At 37.0% G+C, this 14,218-nt stretch overlaps 2 protein-coding genes across 2 annotated transcripts in view; one reads left to right on the plus strand and one right to left on the minus strand.

The window, feature by feature from the left end:
• Window positions 1-9,104, plus strand: part of LOC121233947 (protein HLB1-like) — a 42,364-nt gene extending 33,260 nt beyond the window's left edge. Inside the window, exon 13 of the mRNA XM_041129725.1 lies at window positions 9,035-9,104. Coding sequence (XP_040985659.1) covers window positions 9,035-9,067 — 33 coding nt within the window. The 3' untranslated portion in view covers window positions 9,068-9,104. The remainder of the gene's footprint in view (window positions 1-9,034) is intronic.
• A 741-nt stretch (window positions 9,105-9,845) lies between these two features.
• On the minus strand, window positions 9,846-13,703 carry LOC121233948 (metal-nicotianamine transporter YSL1-like). The gene is made up of 8 exons (XM_041129726.1): window positions 13,455-13,703; window positions 12,910-13,310; window positions 12,612-12,784; window positions 12,113-12,207; window positions 11,866-12,000; window positions 11,565-11,756; window positions 11,340-11,452; window positions 9,846-10,932 (listed from the first exon to the last, which is right to left on the minus strand). The coding sequence occupies exons 2-8, from the start codon at window positions 13,271-13,273 to the stop codon at window positions 10,007-10,009; spliced, it is 1,998 nt and encodes a 665-aa protein (XP_040985660.1). The 5' UTR covers window positions 13,274-13,310; window positions 13,455-13,703; the 3' UTR covers window positions 9,846-10,006.
• Window positions 13,704-14,218: the final 515 nt, after the last annotated feature.

Below are 14,218 nucleotides of genomic sequence, written 5' to 3' on the forward strand. Positions count from 1 at the left end.
CACTGTGTCAGGGACACGAAAGTTGGAAGCTAGTGACGACAAGAACTCGGGGGTGACGTCTGAACCCTAGTTGTGCCTAATGTAAAATTGCTCCGAGGTGTGAACATCGGGCAAATCCAGGTCTCTAGGAATCTTGGGTTGAACAGTCTTTTTGGGAGCCATTGAAGTGGAGATTGAGAACAGTGACAGAGGAGGAAGAGAATCCAGCAAATAGAATGAAAGATTAGAGCACAGAGAGAAAACGTTGTGGTAAAAGGGAGAAAGGAGGACAGAACCACATTTAGATAAGGGAGAAGTGACGGTTGGTCTTCCACACCCATGTGTCAGAAGGGAGATACGAAAGGGTTCGAATCCCGTGAAACATGCGATACGAAGTGATGTGAGAAATCCAAATGACACATCAAGACAGGTCTAAGGAGTTTAGTCGTTAGGCTGAGAGGGGTAAAAATGTAAAAGAGAAAGGGGGTAAGGAAAAGAAAAGGAAAGGAAAAATTAAATTCCAATCGAATTGGTTCAATGAGAATTAGTGAGATAATGGAGAGGATAAAAAGGCCCAGCCCAAGAGTCCAAGGCCCCATGGGCCAAAGGAGGCCCATCGGTCTGGAAAAGCGAAGATAATAGCCTTTGATGGGCTCATCCCATAAATAAGAGATCCGTTCGGCTTGACCCAAGAGTAATGAGACATCGACATAAGTGGCTAGGGGTGACGTGCACTGACCTGCCAGCCGCCTTGAATCATCACTAGCATGTGGCTACAAGAAGCAGTTAGGATAAGCTATAACCACCATTGCCATGGGAAAATGAAGGTGGGTGCCACCAAGATAGGCTGAGGGGACGCAAACTCCTCAAGTTCTTAGAAAATAACTACTAGGAAGCATGCGGAAGAGGTAACCATGACTCATACACTGAGGAAAGAAAGGTGGGCACTGCCATAGCAAGCTGAGAAGCCACCTAAATGATGGTCATGAAGCGGCGGCTGTGGGGATGCTTGCCTAAAGAGCAACCATCGCTCTCTCTGCGAAACGAGAGAGATGAGACTCATTAGCCCTGACTAAGAGGGCGCTGAGACATAAGTGAGAGCTCAACGCCGTATTAATCATTTCCTCCAAGGTATCACGCCCCCTAACTGATTCACGTGTACGAATCATGGGGCATGATGGGACAACTCCTTGGGAATGGAAGCAACAACACCCCAAACCTAGTATAAAAGCCTACTCAAGGTATGCTCAAACTCACGGAATTGCAAAGAAAACACTTCCTAAAAAGGAAACTAACTTAACCATTAGAGGGTTCCCAGACTAGTCTCGAGCTCCCTTATGTATTTGTATGTTTGCAGGTTTCTTGATCCACCCCCAGCTGTCCGAGGAGACCTCCTAGTATGTATGGAACACGTCCAAAACAGAGTTCGGTCTTCTCTTTTGTTAGAAAAAAGAAATCCCTCAAAAGAGTTTATGAAAACCTTATATTGATTGCATCATTCCTTGATTCATCTTTGCAGTAGGTGTAGTGCCTTCGTCGATGCATGCTTATACTCCTGTGGAGTCACCAAGGGAGTTTATGGGATAACCTTTTTAATTCCTTCTCATGAACAAATTCACATTTTCTTTAGGTATAGCAAAATTATATTACATTAATCGTGTTATATAGACATGCACAAATATTATGAGTTATTTTATTGTCAAACTTAAATGTAGAACACATCTAATAAAAAGTACTTACATGATATACCCAAAAGTTTGAGTTGCATACCAATTTGAAAATAAAAATTTTCAAATATTACTGTTCAAATCGATGACAATACCCAAAGGTTTGAGCTAATAGGGTTGGCCCAATTTTATAGTCATGTGCACGAAAATCTAAGTGGTCCAATTGGATATATATATGTATATATATATATATATATAGTACTATATGTAACTAGCCGAAGCATGCAGAAGGTGGTTCAATGCATGCTCGTTTGTCAAGGGAGTACGTAGCAAAAATTGCCAAAAGTATCATATAATCAACGTTCCCGACGTCCTCCAAAGTACGTCGCGGTTATTTCTCACCATGCAAGAAATTAAGATTGTGTTGTGTTGTGGTAGGACTCCAAAGGCGCATCTAATTATTGAGAGCGCGCAGGCTAGATCGAATCCTAACGTCGGCCGTTGTGTTCGTTACCTTATCAGTAGGAGGAACTCAACCGAAAGTTCAGTAGGTTGCCTCAGTTCTACTAAATTATACTCATGATGTGTCACATTTTCAATAGTTTCTATTTAAGTAGTTGATAGAAAAAGTGATGCCGGACAAAATCAGAATTATTATGACGGTTGGTTAATCAATAAAAATTAGGGGTTGAGATTAAAATATACCAAATCGAAATAAAATTTTGAGAGTAGAAGTTATTGATAAATTTGAAGTTTCGTTCTGAAATCAACAAACCGGACACAAATAGTTATTGAAATCCAAGATTATGAGATTTTTTCAAAAAATAAAATTCTAATTATATCATAATTAAAATAAAATAAAAATCTTGCCAAAAATCTGGTCCAAATTGGAATCAAAATAATCTGTGAAAGTGAAATATTTCATTAAGAGACAAAAATTAACTTAAATTTGATGACTTGAATGAGAATGCGGCTGATTTTGAGAGGTGAAACTTAAAATGTGCACCATCTGGCCTAGCGTGGTGATCATGACGTGCATGCTAGAAAGAGCTTTTTAAATTGGAGTCTTATGTATGATTATTCTAATACTCGTAATTAGAGTTATGACCAAAATACTAACATGTATACAATGTTGCCTCAATCCAAAGAACTTTCATTGTTTCTTGCCGTATTTATATTGATCTGTCTTCTTAAGGTAATCCAACACTATTAATGTAGAACCTATCAAATCTGCATCATTAGACCTGGATCTTCTGTATCAAGAAGCCATTTGAAATATATGATCACATTATCCAATGTAATAGAAGATGATAAGGTCTAGGATCATGAAGAATATTATTTCTCTATAACATTTGTGAATGCGGATAGATGTGATATGTTAGATCTATTTTAACCTCTTATCCATGTTTCATAAAAGGATTGAGAATATAAATATTGATAGAGAATTTGAGATACGATATAGAGCGGTACTATTTTTACACATTTTGTGAAGTTTATGGAGCAAGTTCCAAATATATTTCCTATGTCCTTATGCACATCATAATTGATTAAAGTTTATTTGTCACAACTTGTGTTTATACCACATATGCTCCAACTCGAGGGAGAGCATTAAAACTTGAAATGTAAGTTGAAGTGTATAGAATGATAATGATTGGGCATGATTCTAAGTTCTAATTACCTTTTTTTTTTAATTTTTTTTAACAAGAGCCGTTAGCCACACGTCTAATAATGGCCCCGTCCAAAGTTTATTAATTTGCTCTCACTTATGACGGAAGAATACCGTGGTTACAAACCAAGTATTTGAGAGTTTACAAGTAGGAAATAAAAAAACCTCCCAAACACAAAACAAACAAATCCAAAACACAAAACCAAAAGCAACAACAAACAGTAAACACGCCTAAAATAAAAACCATTTAAACAAGCCTACAGAAAAAACAGAAAAAAGAAACTTAGGTACATATAGAAGGCAGCCCTGCCTTGTCAATCCGAATAACTCCCTTTAAAAGCCTCGGCAAATGCTGGAGATCTTCATAAATAACATTACTTCCTAACTCACCCTGTTTAGCCAAAAAATCAGCCGCTTTATTCTTTTCTCTAAATTGATATAAAATATGGATATCCATTCCTTGCATTTTAGAAATAAACTCATTCCAATAGTCCCATAAATGCCATAGAGTGCATTTACCTGTTCGAAACCAATCCACAACCAACTTGAAATCACTTTCAATAATTACATTGAAAAAATATAGTCTTTTACAAAGCTGAATCACTTCCAACATAGCTCTCAATTCAGCTCCATTATTAGTACCAACACCAAAATGAGCCAAGAAGGCAACTTGAAATTACCTACCCTCATTTTCCATCTCTCCATATCTTATAAATTATTCCTCTCTCTATAGCCTAACTTCTAAATAACAAGTCTATATGGTACTATTATCCTTGGATGGCCTTGATACAAAACCTGCCTTATCAATTACTAAGTTTATCCATGTCTGGATAAATACAAAGAAAAATGTTAATTGTATTTAAGAAAAATTAAAAAAAAAAAAAAAATTCTTCATGTCTCAGTTATTGATATGTTGAAAACTATGAAACTCGAATTTTAAAATTTAAATTTTAAAAGAAAACTGATAAAATGAGTATTGTACATGACTATTAGGCTCATCATGTACATGATGGCTCCGATCATATTGCTCGCTAGTAGTGATCCCCCTACTATTATATGCTTTGTCTATGGCTGGAATATTGTCTATGACCGGAATATTGTCTATGACCTTTATAAGAAAGTACAACGGAAAATACCTCAAGCATAGCTTACTAAGTGGTTCCACAAGTATATCTAGTTTAGCAAACCTCAAGCGTCACGAAGTATACTACATAGTATAGATTAGAGTAACACTCAATACATCCACAGTCTAAATACTATTTCAAGAAAGAGCAAAAAAAAGAGAGAGTTTTGTATTTCAGATGATCCAAAAAACCAACTGAGGGGGCTATATATAGCTCACCCCACACGGCTGGCCTTAATGGCTAGCCTTCAATCTGTTATTTAAATGGCAGTAATGCATGGCTTTAAGCCATGTGTTATTAGAAAATAACGCATTAAGCCATGGGTTACAATGCAGGAGAGGAGGGAGTCAGCCACACGTGGGCGCCCCTCCATTTAACATCTCTCACTCGCACATAGTGGACATAACTCCAGGTTCACATCTCTATAATATTCTCAATCTTGTTCATACAAGTAAATATGTCGTGCGACCACCAAGTACATTTATAAAAGAAAGGTTGGAATACTACACCAAATCTCTCACTGAGAAGATCAACATAGTAACATCCCTAATGTGTCTTGTCATGTCCTAGACTCATTCGATCGCATCATATCAAGCATTTTCGAACCCTCTTGAGTTCAAAAAACTCAGACTAATGCTTGACTACCTCTAAATCATTTCAATGTGTTCACAACCATAGTCGTTATCAATGTGTAGCGGCATAGTTCAATGTCGGCAAATACTATCGAAGATATGATATCGATGAGTCTTCCTTTTGCCCTCATGTCATTTAACTTTAGTTGAACCACTTTCCCAACAATGCCTCTTTAGACCGTATTAATCATGGTCATAGATAGCATGCCAAAGTAGCAGACATCATAACCTTTATCTCATGCTATAGTCAAAAGTAAATAAATGACACTTAAAAAAAATGAGACTCACATAGTGAGAAAGAAGGGAACCATTTACTCACTTACTCATTTGGTCGAATAAGCACATGTAGTATGAAACACAAGCTACGCTGGATTTCTCTTTCTTAAAGAGCATATGTCTTTGTCAACATCATACAAATCTTAGTCTAGCCGTTCCTTAAGCATCTAACTTGAGTTCCTCCATTTGCTCGTATCCAAGGCATCAAAGAGGATCTCGCATCTGGTTAACTACAGGCTACATGGATGGTGGGGTAACCCATGCATAGTCCACTCAATAGACCTCATTTTATCTCCCACTAAGGTGTCATATCTTTGTGTCCATTAACTTATCCTTTTGGGCAAGTACCCAGGGACACAATATCTTATCTCTATTCGCTACTCAAGCGCTAGAGGTGATCGCTCATGTGAGTGAGCTGATCTAAGCCAGTTGACATATCTTTTGTGTGTGTATTAGAAAAAATCATAAGACAAAGACAAGAACTGAATCATATTGTATTAATATCCCAAAGGAAATGTTACATCTCAATGTCAATGTCACTTGAAAACACAAATTACATTTACAATCTACGCAGTCCTAGATTCCTAACATGAGCCTTAAAAACATCTCTTGCTATAGGTTTTGTTAAGGGATCAACAACCATGCGACTTGTAGAAAGGTGTTTCAAGACCACTTCCTTTTGCGCTACCATGTCTCTGATGTAGTGATATCTAATATCTATGTGTTTGGTTCTTCTATGATACTTTGAGTCCTTAGCATATGCGAGAGCTGCTATGCTATCGCAGAATATCGTCACTGGATCTGAAGTATCCATGCCAATGTCTAAATGCTTGAGGAACCTCCGCTACCAAACAGCTTCTTGAACTGCTGCTAAACAAGCTATGTATTCTGTCTCCATGGTGGATAATGCTATACAAGGTTGTTTCTTATTGCTCCATATAATGGCGCCATTGTTGAGTAGAAAGACATACCCAGTAGTTGATTTTTGGTCATCTAGGTCACTTCTCCAATCAGCATTGCTGTAATATCTTAGCTACAAATCTGAACCTTGATAGCGGAACACATAGTCCGCAGTTCCCTTGAGATATCTCATAATTCTCTTGATTGCTTTCCAGTGAGCTAGTCTGGGGTTAGATTGGAATCTACTTCCCAAGACAACTGCATATCATATGTCTAGCTGAGTACACATCATTACATACATCAGGCTACCCACAACATTAGCGTAACGGACACGAGTCTTAGGACACATCTCTTTGGACAAGTTCTACTTCTTGCAATAGGGATATCAATGGGTTTACATTCACTCATTTGGAAGTACTGGAGAACTTTCTTTATGTAATTCTTTTGGGAAAAATGCAAAAGTCTCTTTGAGCGATCTCTGTAGATCTTAACTCCCGGAATATATTCTTCCTCACCCATATCTTTCATCTCAAAATTAAAGGATAACCACTCTTTTGTGGCGGCTATCAATCCATTATCATTTCCTGCTAGTAGTATGTCGTCAACATACAATGATAACATAATAAACTCTTCTTGGACCTGTTGAAATCGATACAATGGTCTTCCATGATCATTGTAAACCCATGCAAGAGAATGACTCGATGGAATCTGAGATACCATTTTCTAGATGATTGCTTTAGGTCATATATAAATCGTTTGAGTTTGCACACTCTGCGCTCTTGACCTTTGACTACAAAGCCTATGAGTTGATCCATGTAGATCTCCTCATTTAGTTCTCCATTGAGAAATGCTGTTTTAACTTCCATCTAGTAGAGTTCTAAATCCATGTATGCTACTATAGTTAGAATCAGGTGAATTGAGGCAAACCTCGCCACTGGTGAAAAAGTTTCTTTATAGTTTATACCCTCCTGTTGGGTATATCTTTTTGCCACTAAGCGAGTTTTGTACGTTTTTATTTATCCATCCGACTTGCGCTTTAACTTTAGAACCCATTTGTTCCAAATAACCTTGCACCCTGACGGTAGATCTACCAAATCCCAGACCTGGTTTGTCCTTATAGACTCAATCTCATCTTTTAGTACTTTCATTTACTCATCTTTAGTAGAAGACGAGAGAGCCTTATGAATTGTTCTAGACTCATCATCATCTTATGGGGCTACCATAAAAGCTTCCCCTTCAATCTCAACGACAATGGGGAACACTTTCACGCATGCTTCTATGCGGCAGAGGTTGTTGTGGTTCATATACAAGTGGTGTGCTCCCACTCGAAGACAAGTCACTCTCACAACTTGTTGGAGCTCGAGGAATTTATTCCTCATTCTTGACTAAACCTCTTAGAGCGCATTCCTCTTGACCCACAATCTCATGGAGTTCTAAACTCCTATCAACCTCACCCCTATTTGGAAACTCATCATCTATGAAATCTACATCTCGTGACTCAATCTCAGTAATATTTTCATCAGATTGTTCATCTATTAGCACATATCCTTTTGAGTGTATATAGCCAATCTGCTACCTACATTGTAGCTGCTCATGGATTGAAACCAAATTATTCAGTAAGTATAATTGTATTTTGTATCTAGCAATATTATTTGTTTACCTAGGTAATAAAATGTTGACTCTGACATAAACATGGTAGTGAAATCCCAAAATGGGCAGAAAAATACTTATCTGAAGTGAGATTTAAAGAGTCTTCTCTTTTCGTTTGCCCTTGCTTTCTGGTGCTTTATCGGTGCTTACATCAATTTCAGTTTTCCACTGACTAACCTAATGACGTTTTATTTAGGTTTACAGCAGTGCCTTGCGGCTGGTTCATTCCATGGTTAGTAGTTATCATTCCCTATCTCTTGATGTTGTCGTTGATTATATGTTCATAAAGGTTCATTTAGCACTCCTAAAGAAAATTTAAATGAATTTCTCAGTCCGAATGATAGTAAGGTTCTTTGTATATGTTATTATGTTTCAATGAGTTTGGTTGAGGGAACCGTTGACAGAAATTAACTATTGACAGCTAGCTTTGTTGCATCTGAAAGTTGGATACTTGATGGCACCGTCTGTCAGGAAACCAGTGGCACCTCATATTGATTAGAAACGTTCCCAATTTGTTTTAAACCATGAAGGGCTTCTTCAGGTAAACGTTGATTTGTTTCCTTGTTATATTGTCAAGTAATAACATTATGTATATTAAAACCATACTTCAATACCTCATACATAGTATGAGAGGAGAGTGGTGAATGGAATCCCAATTTACCTGTAGGGATTGTTCATCCGGGCCGGGAAAAAACCCTGCTCGGAATTCGAAACTTTTTTTTTTCCTTCTTCAGTTTGAATGTTTTGATCTAGAAATTGTGGTCTGGCTCTTCTTTATCTTTCATTGTCTGAATTTAAGTATCAGAAATTCCTATCATTTTCACTTCTGACACATGGGTCCATATTAAATATAGTGTACACATAGAGCAGATACTTTGCAAGCTATACTTCCACTTTTGACGTGCATACTAGTTACTGCTTCATATTTACCAATGTTTTTGAAAGTTTTTAACATCTTTTTTGGAAGTTTTCTATCTTCTGGATTCCTGATAGGTAGAAGTTTACATTCTAGTACATTTGCATTTAAAGAATTTTCAGATAAAAAAAAACATAAAAGGAACAAAAAAAAAAAAAAAATCAAAACATTCAAACTGGAAAAAAGAAAAAACCAGGTACTAGGTTGTAAATCCCTGTCATCAGGTAAACAAAGTTGAGCAAAAACAAGTGCCATAAAGCCTCTCTTGAAATACAGGGGATGTAGTGAACAATGGCAAAAGGGGCATCAGAATTGATACCACATCAAGGAATGCTGAAAGGATGATGTTTAGTATTTTTCTTTGACATTTACTCCGTGGGAGCACTTGAATTTCATCCTACATGGATGCAATTGGTGATTGGGCTTACTTGTCTCAACTACCGGTCTTTGTATCTTAAATATCTAACGAGGCAATATATGGATCTGATTTATTCTTTTAAATATAAAAAAAGGTGAGATGTGGTGCTCTATGGTCCGTTCCATTCTCAACAATCTGCATTCATTTTGTACTGCAAATGATGGCCTCAAAACTCTGTTTTCTAATTTGCAAGATGATAAGGGAGATGAGAACAATTGTTCTATTCTTTGTTAATGTTTGAAAAGTGGATCAAAGCACTGGATTTTCAAATGGTAAGGTCTAAATTCAATATTTTCTGTTGATCCTACAGGTTGCTGACTCGTGGGAATCCTTGGATGGATGGCTTGATGCAATCCATCTAGTTTACACAATTTGGGACATTATCATGCCTAATCCAATTTGACCAAAGGAATAAAAATAATGAGAAAAAGGCTTAGACAATTAATAATTTAATCAAACCGTGATCCTCAAGCATGTTTTCAATAAGAAGAAAAATACCAAATTTTTCCCTGCAATATTTCTCTTCTTTACTCGTGCTAGTTGATGAACTCGTGAGGCAATGCCCTGGAGCCGAAAAAGGGGAAAGAAATAAAGGGAAATCACACAAGACAAGCGAGTGATGAGATGCATTTTTATTGTTGTTTGATAATGGATACAATGCGTTCTACACCTTGTACATAGATTATGTATGATTTTATTTGCACCCATAATAGACTAATTTGAGTCGGGGATTCCCTTGTCGTATAATGCTATCAGCCAAGTCCTCTGAAAGCTTTTTCTAAGAATGCAAAAATTTCATACAGATTGGAGGTTTTATTTTGGCCAGAGCTAGAACTGCAGTGGGGAGGGTCCAAAGCCCTTCCCCGCAAATCAATCCAGAAGCAATCACAGGAACCATCAACTTGGCCTTCTTAGAATCAAGCTTGTGCAACATAAAAACAATCAAACTCCCAAGGCACATATCAATTGCAAAGTATGCCCCGACCAGAAAAGGTACCGCCATAACCATTGGAAGCGGCATATATTTTCCAACCTTCTGTGGGGAAATATCGCGCACCACATTGACTCCAACCGCAAAGGCAAGAAAGCCATAGCACATTTGCAGGCAGTGGCGAGGAAGAGCAGAGAAGCCTTGCACACCTAGAATTGCCATGTTTCTGTAGATCAAGGCATGAGGAGCTTTGAACTCTCCATCTGGGTTTCCCACATCAAATGCCTTGTAAAAAAGGAAGAAGCTAAGAGGAGCCGTCACACAGCCTAATGCTGTGCCAATGGCTTGGTTCAAGAACATTGCTTTGGGGGAAGTGCAAGTCAAGTAGGCAGTCTTGAAATCTTGCATCAGATTGCAAGCCACAGAAACAACAGATTTGACGAGTCCACAACCAACAAGCGCAGCCACCACGCCATCTTCTTTTCCAGCCAACGCTGCTAAGACGAAGAGTGCCACTTTCCCGTAATTGTAGGCCATGTTTATGTCCGTCAGTCCCGCTCCATAAGCATTACAGAATGCCAGAGATGGAGCTAGAAAATAGGCTACGACAACATAGTACCATTTAAGTTGAGGAAACATGAATGGGATCACAATTATGGAAATGATGGCAAAGATGACATATCCAACTGCTGCAAACCACATGGGAATGTTTTCACTAATGAAAATCTCGTTCCGTTTCATTACTTCAATAGGCTTCTCTTGGCCATCCACATCTGCATGGGACAAAAAAATAGAGAGAGAAATTGTTAGAAGTAACTAATTAACTAACCAAGTTAGTATATATGGTCAATTAGTACATGTGTCATTACGCGTATTTATTACCGTACGTGTATGTGTTGATATTTAGATTTCCCATATGATAATTATCATTTTCACACTATATATCAATATGTGATATATCATTATTATCTTTTTATATAAACACATATTTACATATCAAAATAATAAATATTGATTATAAATATTATAAATAAAATTTTTACGCAAATTAACACATACTAACATGCCGGTTCCTCGTACGCATCATGCGTCTTTTGAGTCTTTCCAGGATCTAGGTTTAAGGAAACCTACTATAAGTAACATGCAGAAATGAAAATTCCAAGGCTACTGTTCATATTACCCATTTCGAGGTCCTTCTTCTTTAATCTGCTGCGGATTTCAATGATTGTGCATACCAATATCTTAATGAAATTGTACATACCATCCCCTAGGATCAAAGCAACGGAGAAAAAACCTGCAAAAAAAAAACCTGCAAAAAAAAAACCCAAAAAAAAAAAAAAAAAATACTGTAAATTGGCGACCAGTGGTAGCCGAAGAAGTAGTCCCATGAGATAGAAAAAGTGAGACGTTGTAACCATATAAACTTTTCATGTCACTTTCTTCCAAACTTTCAGAAAACCAAATTCCTTTAAGCCGACCAATGAGCGGCCACATTACTCCAAAGGAAAGCACAGCTCCAAGAAGCAAAGACAAGTTAACGAGATGGGAAACAATCATGCCAGCTCCAACAAATGTCATGCTAAAGTCGAAGTAGAATCTGCAAATTAAATCCATCCGATGATCAAATATTTAAATAAAATCACTAATTAACATGTTGATCATCAGCTCAAAAGCAGCAGAGGAAGAAACAGATCATGCATGCATACGTTTTCTTATACGCTTGCAATCCAAAAGTAGGGAAGTGTGCGAATCCGCATTCGTCTTTACCACTGAAGAACCACTTAAAGAAGCCCCAAAAGAAACTGATTGAAAAATATTTCATGAATCCCCGCACTTGCTTCCTGCAAATTAATCATGACTTTGATGATCAGTTTCATGAGTTTTGATTTTTAGATGGTTTTTTGTTCATAGAAATTGATAGATCCTAGAAATTTATAAGATCATGTCATGTACTTGGCCATCTTATCCCCCTGAGTATGGAATCCATTAATGAGTACCGCAGTTGCCATGCCACTTGGATATGTTAATTTGAGGTCTACTATCATTATCTGCAAAATGGAAAAGGAGAAACAGTGTGATCATGCAAATCTATTGAATTTCTACTTCAATAATATAGCATATATAATTTTCTAGAATATGTTATTTTAAAAAAAATCTTCATGGTTTTGCGCATGCTTAATTTGTTGAGTTGAATCCTACGTGAAAATGAAGTCTCATTTGTTTTCACAATTATTTTTATCTCATCTCATCTAATTATTACAATTTTTTTAAATTCTCACACAAAATAAAATAAACAATTCTACTTTTTTCAAATCTCAAAACAAAAATAACATTAAAAAAATATATTCTAATTATATTTTATTCAACTTTTGTCTCAACTCATCTCATCTCATCTGCGAAAACATATGAAGTCTGAATTCATTGGTTACCACCGGGAAGAAATCATATGTACCTTCCTTAGAGGAACTAAGACGAAAAGGCCAATAAAACAGACTAAAAACAGGTAGCCAGTCATCCAACCAAATCCAGGTTCCTTAACACTCTTTGGGGAGTTCCCCTCATTGTTGACGCCTGCCAAAAGATATGTCCTCCTGTTTAATCCCAATAGATAAGAAGCAAATCCACCTGCAGTTCATTAAAAGTGAAGAGGAGTTGTTAGATTACATCAAAATTATTGGAAGTAAGTAAAAAGTGGGAAAAAAATGGCGTATTTAATTTTAAAAATCTGAAATATTAAAGCGGCCTCAAACCTCCAACAGCAATGCTATAGCATGCAACTGCACAAGTTTGTATCATTGTATTCTCTTGCGGAGTGAATGGCTTTGATACAAAACCAGCCTTCTCCAGAACTTTTATCCATGTCCGAACAAATACGAAAGCAAGAAGAGCAGCAGAAACATTTAGATGAGGAGTTATCCCGGTTGTGAGGTTCAGCTTCATGGCTATCACACTGTACATGGTGCCAATCAAAACACTCACTACTAATCCCCTTATCGTTATTTGGTTCCTCCATGGCTGGATTGCCTTCGACTCCTCAGGTTCCTCAAAAGGCTGTCCTCCTAAATCTTCTCTTTCAATCTCTTTCTTTTCTTTGGCTTCTAATTCCATGTTCATGGCTCCACGATAAAATATTATCTGCACTCGCTAAAACCTTTCGACGTGAAAAGATGATCCAAACTTGAAAAATCCATATATAATCCCAGAGGATGAAACTTAGAAACAAAGTACGTATAAGATGATGAGACAAGAATGACAGATTTATGAGAAGAAATGCTGTTTTAATGCATAGACTGACCTGGATTCTTTCTGTACTTCTGTTGTTCTAGCTTCAGTGGTAGACCATAGAATTATCATGCAATTGATCAGCCCAAGTTGTCAATTGGTTCTTTGTCTTCTTCTTAATTGGAACCCATAATTAGAAAGTAAAAACCTTCCTGTGAATTAGTGAACCCCAGAATCCAGATCCTGTGTCTTTTCTGCCACCACCAGTTTACTGCTCACAGCTTACAAATGACCCTCAAATTATTAGACAGGATATCTTCTATCTATCTATCTATCTGTATATATATATATATATATATATATATATATATATATATATATATATAAATATATATATATATATATAATATACATATGCTGGCACTAGCTTGCAGTATGGGCTCAACTTGTCATCGAAAATGACACCTAACTGTGCAAATATCTGATCAGTTATAATATATTTCTTTTGATGCACTACAAAAGTAACTGAATAATTAGAAAGATTTGCTAAACAAGATGCATAGAAAAGAAACCATTTTTTTTTTTATGAACATAGGAAAGAACTTGGTATAAAGTATTTGATATGGAGGGCATGGCACTGACTCGTGCGTGCATAATTATATTTATTACCAGATTGCTGTTGAAGCCTACACTTCACAAAGAATTGGTGTGACTAGAAAGCTGACCTTATCATTGACATTTTTCTCTCTCTCTCCTCTCCATGAGGTGGATAAGTTTGGGTAGGAGAGATTCTTTCTGTGTGGAAGTTGATTTAACTCGGACCCTTGCACGCTGGAG

The sequence above is a fragment of the Juglans microcarpa x Juglans regia genome, chromosome 6D (genome assembly GCF_004785595.1).
Source record: "Juglans microcarpa x Juglans regia isolate MS1-56 chromosome 6D, Jm3101_v1.0, whole genome shotgun sequence".
NCBI classification, from domain to species: Eukaryota; Viridiplantae; Streptophyta; class Magnoliopsida; order Fagales; family Juglandaceae; genus Juglans; species Juglans microcarpa x Juglans regia.

Bases quoted from the DNA above. Each gene is read 5' to 3' on its own strand.
- LOC121233948 (XM_041129726.1), bottom strand. From the start codon at position 13,273: ATGAACATGGAATTAGAAGCCAAAGAAAAGAAAGAGATTGAAAGAGAA. The intron at 12,208-12,611 runs GTACATATGATT...TCCATTTTGCAG, and splicing joins TCTTAGTTCCTCTAAGGAAG to ATAATGATAGTAGACCTCAA. The intron at 11,453-11,564 runs CTCACTTTTTCT...TTTTTTTGCAGG, and splicing joins AGTTTATATGGTTACAACGT to TTTTTTCTCCGTTGCTTTGA.